This window comes from Balaenoptera musculus, chromosome 8, assembly GCF_009873245.2.
Source record: "Balaenoptera musculus isolate JJ_BM4_2016_0621 chromosome 8, mBalMus1.pri.v3, whole genome shotgun sequence".
NCBI classification, from domain to species: domain Eukaryota; kingdom Metazoa; phylum Chordata; class Mammalia; order Artiodactyla; family Balaenopteridae; genus Balaenoptera; species Balaenoptera musculus.
In genome coordinates this window covers 52,524,305-52,544,100 of record NC_045792.1, presented here as the reverse complement: position 1 = coordinate 52,544,100, position 19,796 = coordinate 52,524,305, and the positions used below count along the sequence as shown (strand labels likewise).

The 19,796-nt window shown below is 47.6% G+C and overlaps 1 protein-coding gene across 5 annotated transcripts in view; it reads right to left on the bottom strand.

Moving 5' to 3' along the window:
- Nucleotides 1-19,796, bottom strand: part of TENM4 (teneurin transmembrane protein 4) — a 749,934-nt gene that overhangs the window by 80,571 nt on the left and 649,567 nt on the right. For all 5 annotated transcript variants that reach the window (XR_005020977.1, XM_036861484.1, XM_036861485.1 and 2 more), the window contains one exon: nt 16,876-17,092. Coding sequence is in view for 4 of the 5 variants with exons in the window: in XM_036861484.1 (XP_036717379.1) it covers nt 16,876-17,092 (217 nt within the window). In the remaining variant the exon portion in view is untranslated. The remainder of the gene's footprint in view (nt 1-16,875; nt 17,093-19,796) is intronic.

Here is a 19,796-nt window from a genome sequence, read left to right as displayed (position 1 = left end):
AGGCCCTTGGTCTAAATGCAATTACATGGCAAACAAGTTAAGCGGGTGAGGCTCGGCAAAGACTCTCCGTCCTGCTCTGAAGGTCTCCCAATATATTTACGTGAAATTATCTCTCCGCTAATGGGAAAGATTTATGCCGTCAATTGTATTCAGCCGGTACTGAGAGATGCTTTCTCTAATGGAGGAAAATTGAATTTCTTATTGCTGGAACTCTGTCCTTCCAGAGAATTACTAACAGATCTCATATCCTGGTGCTGGCTACTCTCCAGCCTCCTCCTGACATATGTGCCTTCAGATTCTGCCTGGACGATAACCAGCCCTCTGGGGATGGTTTCCTTTGGGGGCCTGCCCTGGTTGCTGCCCTTCCTCCACATGCGGGCCAGCCTCCTCTGATTAATCTCTCTTTGGGGATTTCCTGATAGCTGGGAAACACTAAATCAGCACCATTTGGCCATCATGTCGCCTCCCCTTCAGCAAGCCAGAGCAGATGTAATTTTAGCCCGAGCTCCTGTGGGTTGCTTTGGATTCTGGAGAAGATTAAGTTGACTCCCGGTACCCCTGTGGGCCGCAGAGGCCTCCTGCCAAAACAGGCATTTGGCTCAGGAATTAAGTCCTGGAGAAAAACACTTCCATCCTCCTCCTATTTGACCATGACTCTCAGTTGTCAGGAAAACCCAGCTCAACGTAAAGGCTTCCCTGGAACAAAGGAGGTGGGGAAGTCTGCTCTACGGAGGCCCTGGAAATGTGTCTCCTGCCACGTGTTTTTGTCCAGGGAGGTCTGAAGACATGTGGCTGCTGGGTTTCCAAACATTTTCTTTCTTCATCCAGTTATTCAATGGATACCACCAGTGGTGCACGGGTGAATATTTAACAATTGGCTTTCAAAAGAAAAGTGGCTTTCATCTGTGGCATTTGCCTATTTCTGTGGTGTAAAGACTTCCACCACGGCCGATCTCACACTACCGATGAGGTATCACTGCACCCAGAGTTGGGAAGAGATGGCTAGTAGGACACCAGTATATAACAGTATTTCCACCACAGAGAAACAATAGACCTAAATAAACTCTAGAGTAAAGATGAGGGTAAAACACAGCTAAATAACTAGAAAGTGATGAGTTTTGATTATTAGCTTTGTTTTTAATTCGTCTAACTGTGATTTTATATAATTTAATTTTTAATAATAGTTGTGCTTAAGAACTAGCTTGCAGAATTCCTGAACATTTACTAAGCAGTCCCTGTGAGCTGGCATGAGCCAGCTTCTGTCCACCACTGGAACACTGACCCTCACACTAAGGGTCAGTACATCTAAGAAATAGGTGCTGCTTTGACTGTGAAATTCCATAATGGAAGACTGTCTTGGTGAGAAATCACTAATGCAGGGTGCAAATCACTGTCACCAACTTGGCTTCCCAGCTGGCTCGTATGATCCTCTTATCACCAGTCCTGTATTTGACGTGTTTTGCATTTCCTCGGTCACTGTCTTGGCATATGGGGTTATTTTCTACTCATCCTTAGGGTCCCATCTAAGCTGTCATCACTTCGGTAAGGCTGTTTCCAACTCTTCCTGGCACAATTAATCACCCCTCTGCTCTGCTAGGTTGCTCTAAACCTTCCAAGGATCTCTCCATGATGTGACGGTCATACAGTGATATCATTCACATTTACACAGCTATCTTATGTGCTTCCATCTCCAAGGGCTAGGTAAGCATGAGATATTCTCCCCAAGTGTTTATTAGGTGAGAAATGATCAAGTAACTGAAATTCAGAGAGAACAGACTTGTTCAAGGTCCTATAGCAAAGAACTCAATGGGCTGAACTGACACTCAAAGCTAGGACTCCTTACTTCCAGGTCCTTCCTCTTACTACTGTGTTATTCACCTGCACTCACTAAAATTCACTTAATTTAGAAAACGGAGCACCTACTCAAAGGCAGGCACTGTGTTAGGCTCTGGGGTCATAGAAATACACGAATTACAGTCCCCGGTTGCTGCCTAGAGCTCACCAAAGCAAATCTGAAACGCCTGAGTGTAGTTGTCTCTGACACCAGTGAGTCAACACATGGGTTTGGCATATGTCAGGCAGCTGGGATACAAAACAAGCAATTAGGCTGGGTGAACTCTGCCAGGAAGGAGTACTCATGCCAGGCCAAGGGGGAGAGGCGTCAAACATGCTGGCATTGGCCCAACCACATACTCAGGGCCCCACTGAGGTGCCCTGGCTGATGCCAGTGACAGGGAAGATCTGCCTGACTGCTTCCTGGGGACACTGGCCAGGTTTGGGATCAAGGGAGGAAAGTGTTGGAGAGACAAAACCACCGTGAAACAGAACCAAGCAAAGAAGAAACTCACCTCAGCCGCCCGTCAGGGAGAAGTGGAGGGGTGTGGTGAAAGAGCCCTGGGCAGGGGGTCAGTTCCCAGTTCTGACTCTGGTAACTAACTGTATGACCTTGGAGCGTCATCTGACCTCTCTGGATCTCCATTCTCTCACCTGTCCATGCAGGCTGAAGATTTTCCCAAACAGATGTAAAGTGGAATGTATGATGGATTTAACTTGGTGCTCCTCAATCCAGCTCAAGCAGCCCTACTACACGTGGCTTCAGAATCCTAATGGAGCTCATACAATGCTGAGACTTATTTCTGAGTTGTTCCCTCTACATGGAACCTTCCACCCGTCCTCTTCACCTGAAAACCACCTGCTTAGCCTCAGGACCCACCTGGAGCGGTACCCTAGCACTCGCACTCCCTGGGCTGTCTCTGCAAAGACTCTGAGTGCTGTCATGCTATTGGGCAGCCTTTTTCCCCCCGGCAGATCACAAGCTCCTTGAAGACGGGGACCACATCCCCCCTCACTGCTGGACTGCCAGCACTGAGCGTGGGTGATGCTCATTTCTGAGCGGGCAAAAGAAAGTCGCCACCAACACAGGGGTGCGCCCTGGAATTTGAATGCGTGGTGCAGAGTAAGCTCTTGATAAATTATTTACTAAATGAATAAAGAACTGATGTGTTTCTGTAACTGAAGATGAGAGAGATACCAAAGAACTCTGAGCTACTTGACCTTGACAGGGATATGGCTACGGAACAGAGGGCTCCAGGGGCTGGGCTTTCTAGTTGGTCACAAGTTGCATCCCAAGGCTGGGTTCCTTCCCCTGGAGGATCCACCCGCCTCTGCTTGCAGCCCTACTGCTTTGATGCTATAGCCTCCTCTTCTGTACATTTAAAGGTTTTGAAAACTTGAAAAAAAAAAAAAAAAGAATGCCAGAAATTAAGTTAGGTTTGTTATTCATTGTGTATTATACAAGCAGATAGAGGAAGATGAAGGAAGAAAAACTGCAGCTTGAACATTTTTTGTTATTAAATGGAGACAGCTAATGAAGCTGGTATTCAGGAAACTGGAATAATCATTTGGGATCTATCTAGGCGGCAAAAGGTAACTTTAGCCTTTCTCTGCTTTAAGGTATTTGTTACTGTATGCCACTATTGGTTATGCAAATCACTCCTTTGCATTACATACTTTAAACAGATTTCTATGCCTGACTTGTACCCACCCTTTAAACTGTTTTCTGCCAACTCATCTGACTGACTAGGGATCTTTCTAGCACCTACTACACTTTATCCAACATCTTGTAAGAACCTTACTTGGGCCCAAAGAAGCCCCACTTCACGGCCTGTCAAACGACCCCCATCAAGGGGGTTCCCAGTCAAAGCCTGACCCTGTCCACTCAGTAGCTTCCAAGACCTTCTTTCTAGCCTGGCAACACGGGCCATTCTGTAGCCCTTTCTTCAGAGCTTTCCATCTTGGTGCTCTGCCTCCGTTTCTTCAACCAGCTTTTCTAGCCTGCCGTCTTCCACCTGTGTACATTTTCTTGGGAACCCACTAGTCATGACATGTGAGAAGAGACCTTCCTGATCATCTCTCTTCACACTTCACACTTCTTGCAGAAGTGAGAAAATAAAGCCTCGGCAGGGGATGGATTTGCCCATTCTCCTAAGAGTGGCTGGGGAGTCAGGATTCAAATTCAGGACTTCATTTATTATCCATGAGAACTCAGGAAAGTCACTTCACCTCTCAGGCCACTTACCATCTGACACAGATACACACCTAAATAACAGAATCTCAATTTGTTTTAGCCGCCTAAGAAATCTGAGTTAACATCATCAGAGGAGGGCTCTGAAAACTCTTTTTGATCACACACCCTTTCTGTAAACATTTTCTGAAGCCTCCATGGGTGTATTCATATTTATTAATAAATTGTACACACATGCTATCATCATTAGCTAATATTGGAAAGCATAATATACGCTTGGTGCAAGATTTAATGGACAAAAAAATGAATATTTCAACTAGTCTTCTTGATAATTTTGAATCTTTTGCTTCCTTGTTTGTTAGATCTGATGAGAATGATCACTACTGTTTTTAACTTCATAGTGGAGTTGAGGAAGACTTTGGACCAGGAGTAGGAATATCAGCTCTGCCGTTTGACTGTTGGCTTGTATTTGCACTTGTCATCTTTGATCGGTAGTTACTTTGCAAAATCCTTTTATGCCACTGGACCCCATTTTTTATGTAAGTTTGGTTAAAGCTAGATTTTACACACATACACACACACACACAACACAGTCATGCTATAAACCAGTAAAGCTCCATGAGGAGTAGATCTTCATCTCCCTCGGAACACCTCACGTGCTTGTCCAGACACGTAACCAACACTGGGACCAAGCAAATCAGAGAAAACCTGGTGTTCCGTACAAGTAAACATCCATTCTTTCTTATTTTGAAAGATAAAAAGTAAATGTAGACAGATGTCCTAATATTTTCTTCCTGTACCTCATGGACCACATTGGGCAGCTGCCTTGGGACCACTGTACAGCACTAGAGTTACGACGGTGTGTGTCTGTGCTTTCTTTGTATGAAATAAACTCTAATATGCTATATATTACTATATTCAAAAGCCAACTTCTAGCTGTGTTTCATTCTTTATAACTTATCTCATCGCTCTTCCTATGTTTACTTTGTATGTCTTTCAATAACCTTAGGCCCAAGCCAACAGAACTTGATCTAATCACTTAACGTTTAATAACGTTCCGACTTATTGGTGGTCAGGGAGTTGGACCAGATCCTCTCTTGAGGCACCTTGTAAATCTAAGATACCCAATTCTCCAGACCTTACCACTGTCAATTTACCACATCATCAGTATCCCTGTGCCATCCATGTCATTTTCTGTAGTACCCACTGTGTCCACATAAAGTCCACGCTCTTTAGCTTGGCATGTAAATACCTTCAGGATCAGGTCCCTGCCTGCCTCTCACGTCCCGGTTTTCCATTCTCACATCCTGTGCTGCTGCCATGTTAAATTACTTCTCATACCCTTGCCTTGGCATGCATTTCCATGCCTCCCTGACTTTGTCTATGTTGGTTCCTTTGCCTCAAATGACTCTCCTCCCATTCCTACTAATCTCTCCTTGAAGGCCTGCCTCTCAGTGAAACTCTTCCCTATTTTCCAGGACAAAGAATCCACTCCCTCCTTTGGTGAACAAAGCACAATGTACTTATCCCACTAAAGTGTATTCATCTGTTTAAACACCTTATCTTTTCTAGATTGTGAGTTCTTTGAAGGGAACAACTATGTCCATTTCATCTCTCTAACTCCGTGTTTATCACAGGAGTAGGTCTTTTAGTATGCGTTCAATAAATGTTGAGTAAAGAAACAAATGAAGATCACATAAATGAAAAAAGATGATGACAGAAAAATATGAATATAGTTATTTCATATAGCCCAAAGTAAAAAATAGATATACATGGGTTGGGGGAAGAGAAACATAGATGAAGGCCAGGTAAATGAGAATAGGGTTCAGTTATTGGAACTTTAACTGAGCACCTACTATGTGCTATACATGGTGCTGGGTGGTAGGGAAGATATTTATTCATCCATTTTCTTACTTATGGAAACTACAGGACAGCAGTGCCAGTAGTTTGTTTTATTTTCCATTGTATTCTTTTAAAAAAAAATTTGTTTATTTATTTAGTTTGTTGTTGTTGTTGTTTTTGTTGTTTTGGCTGCTCCATGCGGCATAGGGGAATCTTAGTTCCCTGACCTGGGATCGAACCTGTGCCCCCTGCATTGGGAGCGTGGAGTCTTAACCACTGGACCGCCAGGGAAGTGCCCTCCATTGTATTCTAAGCAGTTAAATTACTAACAATAAATGAGACAGAATCCCTATGCATGAGGAACTCACCTTTTGGAATGAATATAATTTAACTAAAAAAAAAAAAAAATCCTTGTATCTGGAAGTAAAGCTAGCATGGGGTAAAAAGGGGAGCTGCCTACCAGGTCATTCCAGTATGACATACAAACACCCCCACAGTTAGCATCAAGCACCAGGCCCTGCCCAAGTACCCCGACTCTGTTCTTCCATTTGGAATTGGGCTCAGTTTAGACTCCACCAGAGGCTTCCAGATCACTTGCTGGGTATGTGGAATGAATGTCACAGGGAAGTACTCCAGTTCATGACAGAACAAGCTTTTGCTCTTGGACTGTTTTGTGTATGTCTGGGGAGCGGAAAGAAGAAATCCACAGACTTCTTCAGATTAAGAGGAATTTAATATTTAACTAGAAGAGTCCTTTGGGTGCCTGAGTCCAAGCCCCTAATTTACAGGTGAGATACATGATCCCTAGAGATGGACAGAACTTCCCCTCCATCACCCACTGAGGCTGAGGAATCGACAGGTCTGCTATGATGCTCTCACCCCACCTGGGGGCATCCAATGACAAGATGGCCCGGTAACTGCTAGTGTCTTCTGGGCCCTTAGGCCTGCCTCCTGCAGAGCCCAGAAGCCACGGTCCTGTGATCTCCTAACTTTCTGTGGTCGTTGAGCTACTTCAGACACTCAGGGAGCACGAGCTCCCGGGCCCCTGCTCTGATCACTCAAGCCTGGGAGCAACTCGGCTGCTGAAAGCTGATGCTTTGGGCTGAGTCGGCTCTCGCAGAAGTCATCTGGAATATTTCCTGCTGGCCAACGAAGGTGCACACAAGAACAGAGCCCATGACTGTTCAGGACACCGTATTTCCAGAGAAGTGAGTCCTGGTTGTGGCAAAGGAGAGGCAGCACTGAGAGAGACCAGTCAGTGGAGATCATTTTTGAGAAGCAAGCTTCCTGATCCTGGGTGGCAGGGCTGGCCAGGTCGGGGGACACGGCTCGGAAACACCGACTGTGTGCCTGGGGCCAGGGAATGTGAGTACACATCTATGTAGGCTGTTCTCTGGGCTATGCAGCCAGAGGACGACCTCTAAGAGGACTCCGCAGCAGATGGCTTGTGTTGCTAGAAAAACCTGAAGCAGCTCCGCTAAAATGTGACTACACACAGTGTCTCGGCGGACAAGTTCATTTCACGACCCTGTGTCCTGTCTTCCTGTCAGAGTACAGGACAGGTCTTGCTTCTCCCGGAAGAGGGAGACTTCGCTGCTTTACTCAGAAAGGGGAGACTAGGGCGGACCACAATTAGACCCACTTCCTGGGGTGGGGCTGGAGCGGGGCAGAGACACAGAAAAGAGCTGCGGAAATCCAGCTCAGCAGGCCGGACCTGAGGTGCAGAGCAACAGACAGGTGGCATTCAAGGGAAACAGTCCTTCCAGGGGCAGGGGAGGAGGACTGACAGGGGACAGGCATGGTGAGGGAGCTCCCAGGGGCAGCTGGATGTGGATGTCCCGTGTGTCACCAGGTAACAATGCCCAGGTTCCTAAGCAGAGCACGGGTGGATCTCCAGACCCAGACATGGCAGGGGTGGGAGCCAGGTAAGGGGAGGCAAGGCTTGAATCCTCAGGGGGCAGGGCTACCAGGCCACCTCTATCAGGGACTTATGGATAGAAAGTGAGTTTGGGATTCTGGGACAGGACAGAGACCCATTGCCAGAGCTGGCACATAAAGGGTCAGGCAGAGGAATGGTAGGAGGACTGGAGGCTGAGCTGCTGGGGTTGCTCTAAGCCCTCCTCCTCAGATCGGGGTTAGTCCTAGAGGCCTGCAGGCTAGACCCACAGGGTAGAGTCACAGGGCCCCGCCGTGGTGGGAGGAGGTGGGGGCAGGGGAGGGCGGGTGGGCAGGTCTCTCTCCTCGGCTAGAATACTGCCCAGAGGTAGCATCGCCTCCTCACAGCCCCGCACCGTGGAGCTCACGTAGAGCCAGCTCTTGACGCCTCCAGGATTGGACTGGAGTGCTGGTTAGACGCATTGCAGAGGTGTTTGGTACGTTCTGACCTTATATTCTCCATAGAGGACAATATTAGTGATGTGATGCCTGGCTCTCCAATATTTTAACTTCTCATTGCTTGAAGTTTATCAATGTTGGATGGAAATGCATTAAGTCCCTGACTTACAGACACTGGAGTTACTACCTGAGAGCCTCACTTAGGACTCCAGGCTCACCAGGACTCAGGCTCTGCTACTGCATCGCTGAGCCAAGAGTTTTCTCTGGCCTCAAAGTCTCCTCTTCAACCATAAAGGACTGCCCATCTCAAAGGTCTGTTCACCTCTGCCTGCCACAGTGCCAGGGCACTTGCATCAGTTATATAACTACATTAATGCTTCGGGCTAAGATTCTCATTTCTCTCCCAGTTCCTACAGTGACACTAAAACCTATACGAACACAAATGCCCTTGCCAATGCGAACGCTAACTCTTGCTGAAAGTGATAACAGCCACTAACATTCATCCAGTGCTTACTGCTCTGACACATAAGTGTTTTATATCTCCTTCATCCTCAGACATCCCCACGAGGTACCAATTATTATCCTCATATGACAGATGAGGAAAGTGAGGAACAGAATGATTAAGAGACTTATCCCAGGTCACACAGCTGGCAAGGGGTAGGGCTCAAATTCAAGCCTCGCTACCTGCCTCTGAGGCCATGCTCTGGGGCACTAAGACCTGCTGCGTGTTAGCTTTTTACTGTGTTGTACAGTATTAGAAAGAAAGTCAGGGCCAGCTGGGGTTGTAAGAGTTGTAGCAGCACCATGTTGTACAGATTTCCAAGCTGAAGATGCGGAGGTGGGAATACAAAAGACCTAGCAGAGAAGAACAGAGGCTCAGCACATGGGCTCTAGGACCAATCAGCTTGGCTTCAAATGCTGGCTCTGCCACTTACAAGCCGTCTGTCCTGGGCCAGGTTACTCAACTTCTCTGTGCCTCAGTTTCCTATCCGTAAAAGAAGGGGCATGCATTCCCTATGTTATTTGGTTTCGGGGGAGAGGTAAAGGTGTTACTAATTATGAAACTTACAAAGCGTTTCAAATAATGCCTGACACATAGAACATCCTTGGTAAATATTCGGTATTATTACTGAACGTGTGCTATGCACCAGCCCTTGGGCTTCCTGGGTATTTTATCTCATTTAATCTTCCAAATAACCTGCAGGGTGAGAATGAGTAACCCCTCATTCCGGATGAGGAAATTGAGACTCGCTCACCCAAGGTCGCTTGCTCTCGCTTGCCCGAGAACTTGAACGCAGGGCCTCTCCCTCTAAACCCCGAGTGGTTCCCGCTTCAGCGCAGCATTGTCTGCTAATGCTTCCTGTGATGGACAGCTAGGAAAAAGCTCAGGCTACACAGCAAACAGATCGTAATTTGGTTTTGGAATCAATAAAGGGATGATCAAGTGGCAGAGGAGGACTTGTTAGCTGCTCATCAGGATGATGTGAGAAGTTGCTGCCTGCATCCTGAATTCAATCACCTAGTTGCTTTATCATCATAAACATTCATTTCAATGCGGGGAGGGTTTTTTGTTTTTTTTTTTAAACCAACATGAATAATATATAATGGCTGACATTTTGGAGGAAGCAGGATCTTTACCTTCTTCCATCTTCCATCAGGGTAATTTATCATTGTCTTCCTCCCTGCCCCCCTTTTTTAAACTGATGGGGTAGCCTGTCAGCTCAGCTTGTTCTAAAAACGCAGGAGTATAATTCAATAATAAATTTGCTCAGAGGCCAGCTGTCAGGAAGCTGGTGTTTATATGAACTCCATTAGATGATCTCTACTGCTCAGACTCTCTGAGGGCTATCTGAGGGCTGTCTTAAGGCCTGGGGCGGGGTGAGGGGGGTGGAGTGGCAGGCAAATGCATTTCTGGAACTGCTCTGTCACTGACACTTGCATATGGCTTTAGATCTGCAGTGGGTTGACGAAAAATCGTATTGCATACATGATCTTTCCTCCCTCTTTTCCATTATATTTTTCCTCTTGTAACCTCTTACTTCCAAAATTCTTGGAAACACTGTGGCTTTATAAAGGGTCTGAGAGAAATTCTAAAGGCTTATGTGGTATCAAGGTTATTTCACTTCTGTTAGTGGCAGTTTTAAGTCCTAACTGAGGTGACATGCCCTAATCTGGTTAGTGCACAGGCGAGGGGCAGATCTTTCTCAGTTTCTGCCCCAAACTACCTTTCTGGTCTCAGAGTCCCCTCTGTTCTTCTTTTTCCTCCATGGCCCCTCTGCACACCAGGATCATACATTCTAGATTCCCTGAGACCCTCCTGATTTCAAACATTAGAGCATGTCTCTTGACTTTTGATTTGGAAAATACTGTCACCATAATTATGCTCCGGCCACATTAAAATTCTCTTGGTTCTTTGATTATCATGGAAAGTCATGCTGGTTCCTCAGTCTAGAATGCATTTTAAAATCCTGTTCAACTGAAACCCACAGTAAGCAACATACCCTAATCAAGACTACACACCACACACACACGTGTCATGAAATACATACCCTTTTAGAGTGCTGCACTGATATTTTCTATTCCACTGTACCCTATTCCATTTAAGTTTACTTCTTAAAAAAAATAGTTTCGACCCACTACATTGACTTCATGATGTGCTAACAGGTTGTTGTGACCTGAAGTGGGATAAATAATGTTTCAACGGCTAGCCCTCCTCACTGAAATCTTTGTCTCAGGCCAAAGGCCATCTCCTGCCAGAAGTCTTATTTCATTAGTTCATTTGTTTGCTTGCTCATTCATTCTCAAAACCAAACATTCACTGAGGCCTGTTCTGAGCCAGGCCCTCTGCCGGGTGCTGGAGAAACAAAGATGGGCCAGGTGCAGCCCCTGTGCTGTGGAGCTCAGGGACCTGGATTTGCAGTGGGAGTGATGGCCCCGCCGTTGAGCTCTCAAAACACTCTCTCTCTACTCTGTTCGAGCACTCAGCAGTAGCTGACTGGCTGACTCACTGATTCATCTACCATTCATTGTGGTTTAGTCTGCGCCAACCCCTCTGCTAGGCACTATGGATTGAATGACCAACGAGGCATGGGACGCACAAGGACGCCCCAGTGTAATGGGGTCAGATGCACATCTTCTCACAGGCCTAGTGCAGAGTAGGTGCTGATTAATATTTACCAAATGGAGCGCGGCAGTTCTGTCCCTCTCTGCACCTGCCCACTCTCTCCTCTCCACAGGATCTGACCCTCTCTATATGATACGATCCTCTGCCTCCTTTGGGATGAATACTCTGGTCCATCCCTCCTTTTTCTAAAGTCCCCCTGACTCCTGAAGTCTTTTCTCTTTGGGTTCAGTGTGTCCTGTGGCTGACTTTGGTAGCAACCTATCCACACCCAACCACTTGCCTGAGTGAGCTGATAACCTATTAGGTTTCGAGGAGCCCAGAGAGACTTGACAACATCACATCCTTCCTCTCACCAATACAGTGTCCTCAAACATGTTCTGAACTGGTATTAAGTAACTTGGCGGTGGTTCTTCCTCTTCCTATAATCTGCTACCCTGTCTAGCAGTGGCAATCCACAAGTATTCACTGAACTGATCTGTCTGCCCTGTGTCCAGCTCTTTCAACCCAGTCAGTCCTTCCCAAGATAAGAGATACAACCAAAGTTGTGTAACGGGGAAACAGCTGCCTTGAGTGGTCTTAGAGGAGGAATTGTCTCACACTGCCCTCACTTTCCCAGCTGTCTAATCCCAAGTTCCACGGTCTGGGTCCTGTTATCTGTCCTCCTAGTATGGACAATCCAGCTGGGGATCCTTCTTCCACCTGCAGACCTGAATGGCTCCTCCCCTCCCACACATGTCTCCACAGAGGGCACCCTGCGTTGTATTCTCCCCATGAATCCAGGGGAGGGACAGGTGCCTTCCACTAGGCAGAATGGCTCCAGGCATTCAGGCCAGGGTGGAAAGATGGTATTCAAGCCACCTGATCTGGTGATGGCGGTTCCCCTGCCCGATTTTTCCCTCCTACTTTAGACCTACTTGAGATCAGCTGAAGTCATTCATATCTCTGTCACTTTATGTGGAGCTGAGCACAGCAGTGGCAGAGGGTCAGGTAGAGCTACTGCATTCATTAAACCTGTATTAAACACCTGCTCTGGGCCAGGCATTGTGCTGGGCTCTGGGGACACAGATGAACCAGACACGGTCCCTGAGGGAGGTCTTCCTCACTCTAAGTCCATCTGGCAGTACTTCTACTTTAGTTCTGAGTCAAGCTCTGGGCTTTCCTCCAAGAAGCCCAGCCCAGCCCAGCCAAGAGCCCACTCTGCTTGGCTGGGGCCCTCACATCCTGGGGATCCGTTGCCCATCCTTCCCTGAGGGCTACCCCTGCTCTAGTGCCTCTGACACCAGCTGGGGTGCTGCACAGAAGCATGAGGAAGCCCCCACACAACTGCTGGTGTCATGTATGCATCTGGGAAACCTCTGCTTCCTCATCCCTGCCGTGGTCAGGCCTCTGAGGAAAAGCACCCTGGGGAGAGCCCTGGGCGCTGAGGACTGACTGGCTTGCTTTCCCCACAGACAGGTGCTCCGGTCAGTTCCAACTGGCACTGAATTCCTCTCCCTCTCATGGTCGGTCCCAGCATGCCTCATACTTGGGTCTCCCTGAGTCAGTCACACAGCTGGGAAACTGCAGAGTAAAGGAGCTGCACCCCTGGGGCTCCTTGCTGGGCTCAGAAACGCCGTTGGGTCTCTGGGTGACAGCTTGCTTCTTGGAAGAGCCTGTTAAATGGACTCCCATTCAGACTATACGAATTGTGGTGCAGCATACGGGGTGCAGGAAAATACAGGGTTTTTCTGCCCCACAGGCTTGTTACTGATAAACACAGGCACAAAGTCAGGTTGGCCTGCCCATCAGAAACCCCGCTCTCTGGAGAAGTGCCACTGGACTCCTCCCTAACAAGAACCCCGGCTGACAGCCGCCTGGCAGAATGCTGCCGTTTCCCTTCCTCAAATAAAGATTCAACAATCCAAACCTCGTTCCTCTCTAGGTGGCAGCTGGACTTTCCTGCAGGGCAGAGCACTCTCAAGTTTCACTTCCAATCAAGGAATTAGAGCTGGAGGCGCTTTCTAACATCATCACCTCCACTCTCACGTTCATCATCATCACCACCATCATCATATAATTAGCAAACATTTTTTGTTTGGCCAGTATTAGTCTGAGACTTTAGGTACTTTTTGTTTTTTCATTTAATTCTCACGACAACCCTGCACAATAGAGATTACTACCCTGCTCTTACAGATGAGGAAACTGGAGCTCAGAGAAGTTAAGGAATTTTCACATAGCTATAAAGTGGATGCAACAGACTTTACATCCAGGTCTTGGCTATTTTCACCAGACCACGCTGCTGCCATAAAAGCCAGCATTTACTTATCACGAATGTACCAAGCCCTGTGCTAGGTGCTTTATCTCAGTTAATCTTTTCAATGGCTTTCATGAAACAATTACTATTATTGCCAGTTTATCATTGGAGGCAGGTACACAAAGCTTCAATCATTTCCCTGGGGCCACATAGAGCTAGCAGGAGGTAAAGCCAAGATTCACACTCCCGGGCGCTTTCTATGATACCACATTCCTTCATACGAGAGGAAAGAAAGCAACAACCCAAACCTGGCAACTGATTTCACTTTATCCCAAAGATGCAAATAAGCCCTGTATTACGGGTTCAGAGCATGACGATAGAGAAGAGCATCTGCTGTCTTGTGTTTGTGGGTTTCCAGTCACTTGGGCTTGTTTTCCATACAAATCTGTTTGGGGATACTCCGTAGTGAATGATAGATAGCTGTTTCTTCTGAATCTAGATCAGTGAGGAGTAGCGGCATCATGATTCAGGCGAATAATAGGTAAAAGGAATTTTAACAGTAACATTTGGAAGCTTCCGTTATCCATTCGTTTTAGAGCAAATACTCTATTCCAGGCCCTGCCCTAAGTAATATAGGTTGGGAGAGATGAATGGTCTCCACTTTCAAAGCATGTTATTTAACTGAAGGTGACAGATATATAAACAATGATCTGGGAGCTGACTTCTACTCCTGCTTCTGCTACTAATCTGTAACGTGATTTTAACAGATAATTTAACCTCTCTGGACTCTGAATCCTCAGTAGAAAATTAAGTAAAATAGATAATGTATCCATCCATCCTCTGTCCCACTGTCCCTCCCCATCGCTCCCCTCTCTCCTTCTTTCCTTCCATCTCTTCATTGTTCAAGGTAATATATCGATATATGCGTATTTATCTTGAGCGACTACTAAGTGCTAAAATGAATGAGATGCAGTCCTGTCCTGGCAGACTCAGTTTAGAGGGTTAACAGACATTTACATATTCACTATATTAAGCCCTTGTCCAGAGCCACGTATCTATCAGTGGCAGAGCCAGGAACTGAAACACAAGTTGGCCTGACTCCAAGGCCTACACTCCTTTCTCTCTGCTGAGCGGTCCATTTCTCCCAGTACAGGTTTCTCAAGTTTCCCACTTGACAGGTTCCTTAAGGCATGTCAGACTGGGAGAAACGATACTGAAATCCTTGGGCGGGTGCCGCGTGATTCGTGGCACGTAGGCAGCAGGCTTGGTGAGTGACCAGAGGACACGCAGGGGTCATGGTCCCTGTTGGTACTTATCAGGATGGCATGGTAAGGGCACCCCGAAACAGAACAGCCACTGGCAGCCAACCAGCCATAGCCCTAATCAGATCCCGTAACGGGTCCAGTAAAGAAAGGGTGAGCAAGTAATATTCCCCTTGGTAGGAGTAATATTTCTATCTCCAGTTGACTAGAAGAGAACTCACACCATGGGAAGGCCCACAAGCGTACATACAAAATCACACAATTGAATGAAAGAGCAGAAAGCTCCCTACCCAGAGACGAAAGCGGTATTTCTGGCCAAGATAAATGAATAGGTTTTTCCTCACTCTATTTCTGCTCCTGGCTCTGCCACTTGACTAGCCTGTGAATTGGGGAAGATCACGTAACCTCTGAGGTTCTCAGTATTCTCGGGGTAAGTTGAAGGGACTATAAAGTACCTTCATCTCTAAAAAGGTTAAAGTTCGAATGCTTTGACACACTCGTATCACGCCCCTCTTGCTGGGCTCAGAGAACTCCCCTGACTTCACTTCTCCCCTCTTGTCATTGCTCCTTGTGAGGAAGGGCTGGGGCAGTGGAAAGCACGGGCCCTGGAGTCCCAGCTCCATCACGTCCCAGGAGTGAGCCTTCTCCTTGGATTCCCAGTTACTCTCTGGGGATCATAATACTACCTTCCAGGGAGGCTCCCCAGGAGTCCTTCTTAGGTCCCCACTCGTCCCCCTTACACATTTTCCTGGATCCAACTTTTGTGTGCTCATGGTTTCATCTACTGCTTGTTTGTTGATGGCTCACAAATCAAAAACCCCAGCCCTAACCTCTGGGTGAGCTTCAGATTTGCTTCTGAACTACAAATAGACATTTATTCTTGGGTGTTCTACTGAGGTGAGCCCCTTCCTTGCCCTTGCCAAGCATCTGAGTGAGAGACTCCGCCCTCCAGCATCCCTCAGACCCAGCAGATGATGCAGCCCTGCTGATTTCCCTCTTTAAATAGAACTGGGGATGTCATTCATTCTTCCCTTCCCTCATCCCTACCACATCGTCCCCTTAGGGCAGGAACTCTCTTGGCACAGAAGTCATGAACATAGAAGGCACACAGTCTGTGCTGAACTGAACTGGGCTGACTTTTAAAGAAAGCTCTGTGTGCATGAGGTATCACTACCTTGGAAGACATTCAAAATAAATTATCATACATCCCTCCTTCTTGGATACCTTTCCCAAGTCCACAGACCCTGATCTGGGGAGCAGAGAACAGACAGCTGCCTTTTGCCGGCTCCTGTACACTTTTATGCCCTTGGGTCTTTGCACAAGCTGTTCCCTCACCCTGGCACACTCTCTCTCCCTTGCTGAGCTATTTCTCATCTTTAAGACTCAGTTCTTAAGTCTCAGCCTTCCCCCACCCAGGAGCACCTTCTCTATGCTTCCAGAGTACGCCGGGGGCATATTTCTGGTCTATCACAATGGAACTATTTTTTGTCCCCTTAGCGGGCTGTGAGTGACCAATGGGCAGGGACTGTGCTCCACTCATCTCTGTGCTTCCAGCACAGGACCTGGCACAGAGTAGACCTCAGTAAAAACCTGTCCAATAGACGACACCACTGAACGCTTGTGAAAGAATGCATGGGCGTATGGCCTGGGGTGCCAGCAGATGCACCCCACCCCAGCCTAACAAAATCTCCCGGACATCAGCTCGGAGGGATAAGAGTGTCAAAGCTTTCAGCTCATCTGGAGACCACAGAATCAGTAAGAGCTGACTGCAAAGTGGGTATTGATCCAAGATTCCCCTTGGACCTTTGATTTCCCACTCTCTCCATCTATCACCCAGTGAGGACAAAAAAAAACTTTGCTCATAAAAATTCCAAACGCCTTGGATAGCAGTTTTCTAAATGTGGGTACCTGAGGCTGCTTCCCTGCCTCCCCTGGCATTCCATCAAGAGCCTTCAATGCCCACCCTCCTGGCCTCCTCCCACTCCCACCCACCCACACGTGGCCCTGGAGGTGAGCCATTTCCCCTTCAGAGAACCACGGCCAGAGCTGGACTCACCCTCCGTCAAAGGGGTTCTCCCCGGGGATGATGTGCGTGCTGTCCCTGCCCACGAGGAACTTGATTCGGTCGTAGAAGGAGTGCAGGTTCTGCTGGGACACAGGGGCCTGTGTCTCCTGGATGATGTCCAGAGGGTCGGGGGAGCCCAGGCACAGGGGGCTGACGTGACAGAGGGGCTGGAGGCAGCAGTCGGGGTCCATGCAGTCCACCAAGCCATCTGCAGGGGTGACAGAGCATGACGTTTATATGGCTATGTTCAATCAGCATCGTTTGTCCACAGTGCCTTCCTTCATTCACTTCTCTGTTTTCCATTCATTGGAAAACTTTATTAAGTGCCTGATACAAGCCAAGGGCTTTGCTGGGCACCAAGTAGATTCAGGTGTCAGATCAGGTCGCAGCCCACTAGCCTAGTAGGAGAGACAGACAAGTCGGTGGGCAGCGTGACGTGTTTTTTTTGTTTTTTTGTTTTTTTCAGAGAGAGAGAAGGAATTATATATATGAAGGCCCAGAGGTGAGAGAACACACTGAACCGTTTGAGTTGCTAAATTCAAATGCTGGCTCAGAAGGTGAGGGGAACAGCACAAGATCAGGCTGTGAGGTCGGCAGGAGCAAACAGCTGGGCCTCCCGGACCAGGTTAGGGAGTTTGCATTTCACCCTCTGGACAATGGGAGCTACTGAAAGGTGTTAAGCAAGAGGTGATTTTATTTGAAAGTCACTGCATTGCTGAAAGAGCATCCCCTGTATCGTGGAGAGGGGACTGAAGGGGGCCCAAGGTAGAAGCTGGGGGCTGCATGGAGGCAGTGTTGCTGAGATTACGCAGGAGGAAAATAATGGTTCCTGAGACCAGAGCAGTGACAGTGGAGACTGAGAGAAGAGGACGGTTTGGAGAGACGCTGAAGAGGTAAGGCCTGGCGACTGACGGGCTTCGGGGGTGAGAAAGAGGCAGTGCTGGTGGAGGCGGCGAAACTCCCAGCATCTCTCCCGGCCTCGATGCAAATGTGTGGACACCCGGCTCTGCCTTCTGTGAGAGGGGATGGTTTCAGATCACCGGCCAAACTGCTATTAGCAGAGAATTAATTCTCTCTACCACATGGGTGGATTTCTTTATAGGGCTGAAAATTGTATGACAGCTTCCAGCTTCCCAAAGTGCAAAAAAGAAATTCCACCAGACCACAACTTTTTGGTCTCATTATCCCAAAGCGCTTTTACAGGCACCCAAGAGAATAGCTTAAAATAGACGACAAACCCAGGGATTAGAGGATACTGCCCAAAGTGGGGGACAGGGAAAGCCAGTCTGTGTGCTCTGTAGGCAGAGAACAGTCGAAGCACATGCGTTCCTCTGTAGGTTGGAATTCTGCCTCTCCTGCTTACCAGCTGTGTGACTTTGGGCAAGCCTCCTCACCACCCTGGGGGCATGGATCCTGCTCTGGTTATCTCTGTTGTATCCCCGGCACTTACTACAGGTGTTTAAAACATGACTGTTACATAAATAAATGAAAGAAAATTGAATAAATTATTTGACAAATGAATCAAGGGGACGAAACCAACTGACAGTCCATAAAAGGCAGAAGACCATTATCTTCATTCAATTCAATTAAACAGTGTGGTAAGGTGGGAGGATCGTGTGGCTCAGAGATTGAAGCTCAAGTCCCAGAACTGCGCCTAAGAATGACTCTGGCTGAGTTCCTGTGCTTCATCGCTCTGAGGCCCCGTCTCCTCAACACTGACATACTGCCTCACTTCTGTCTCCATGGGTTTACGACACAGATACTGCCCACCGGAGTACTGCCTATGCATTGGTTAGACTGGGTGCCCTACCCACACAGGCAGCACTCTTAAGCCTCCTTTCTAGCCTTGGGATGTTGTGGCCTCAGGCAAGCTACCTGACCTCCCTGAAACCCAGTTTTTTTCTAATAAATTAGGGCCAAAAATCCCTTGTCTTTCTCTCCCAACTTCTGCATGGTATCTAAGACCTTTCACGCTATGCCCTCCTTGAGGGCAGCAAAGTGGTAAAGAGTATGGGCTCCAGAGCAGGACTGTCTGAGTTGAAATCCTGGCTCTGAAACTTACTACTGTGTGACCTTGGGCAGGTTACTTAAACTCTCTGGTCTCAGTTTCCCCACATCTCTTACAAGTGGATTCTTTTTTTTTTTTATTTAATTTTTTTGGCTACACCGCAGGGCATGTGTGATCTCAGTTCTCCAACCAGGGATCGAACCTGCACCCCCTGCAGTGGAAGCGTGGAGTCTTAACCACTGGACTGCCAGGGAAGTCCCACAAGTGGATTCTAAGAGTGTTACTTAAGTATTTTTTACATAAGTGAAAAACATAGTGTATGTCCCCCAATCTAGCGGAGAACCTGACACAGAGTAAGTACTTAATAAAGGTAGCTCCCCTTCCTGACCCTGACCCTAGAACACAGCTCACCAAAGTGTAGGGCTGGCTGTCCTTTGTCTGCTCACCAGCCAGATCCATCCTGAGATGTGGAGGAAAGGCCTCTGCTGGCTCCAGCTCTGTCCTGGGTCCTACCTTGTGGCTCCTGTCCCAGCTTCCAGATACACCAGCTAACTGCCTAGCCAAGCACCTGTTTTCTCCTGCAGTCGGCGGGCTCCATCACACATTCTCGGGCTGCCCCTGTCAGACATTGCTTAAGCACATAATTACAGCCCAAGCTGAGGGTTATTTGCATTCTGCTATTGATGTTAGCATGACAGATTCAGCTGCCGCATCCATAACTCTGCAGAAATGCTCCATTATTCAATCCCGGCGAGCAGGGACGCTGACCATTAAATCAGCTAGCACAATTGAAGGGCTGTGAAAAGTCATGGCTAATTTGAAATTTTATTAGCTCTTGCCTGCTCTTGTTTACCACCGAAGCGGTCCCTGGAAACCAGTCTTTCACCTCTTTATAAACACTCGG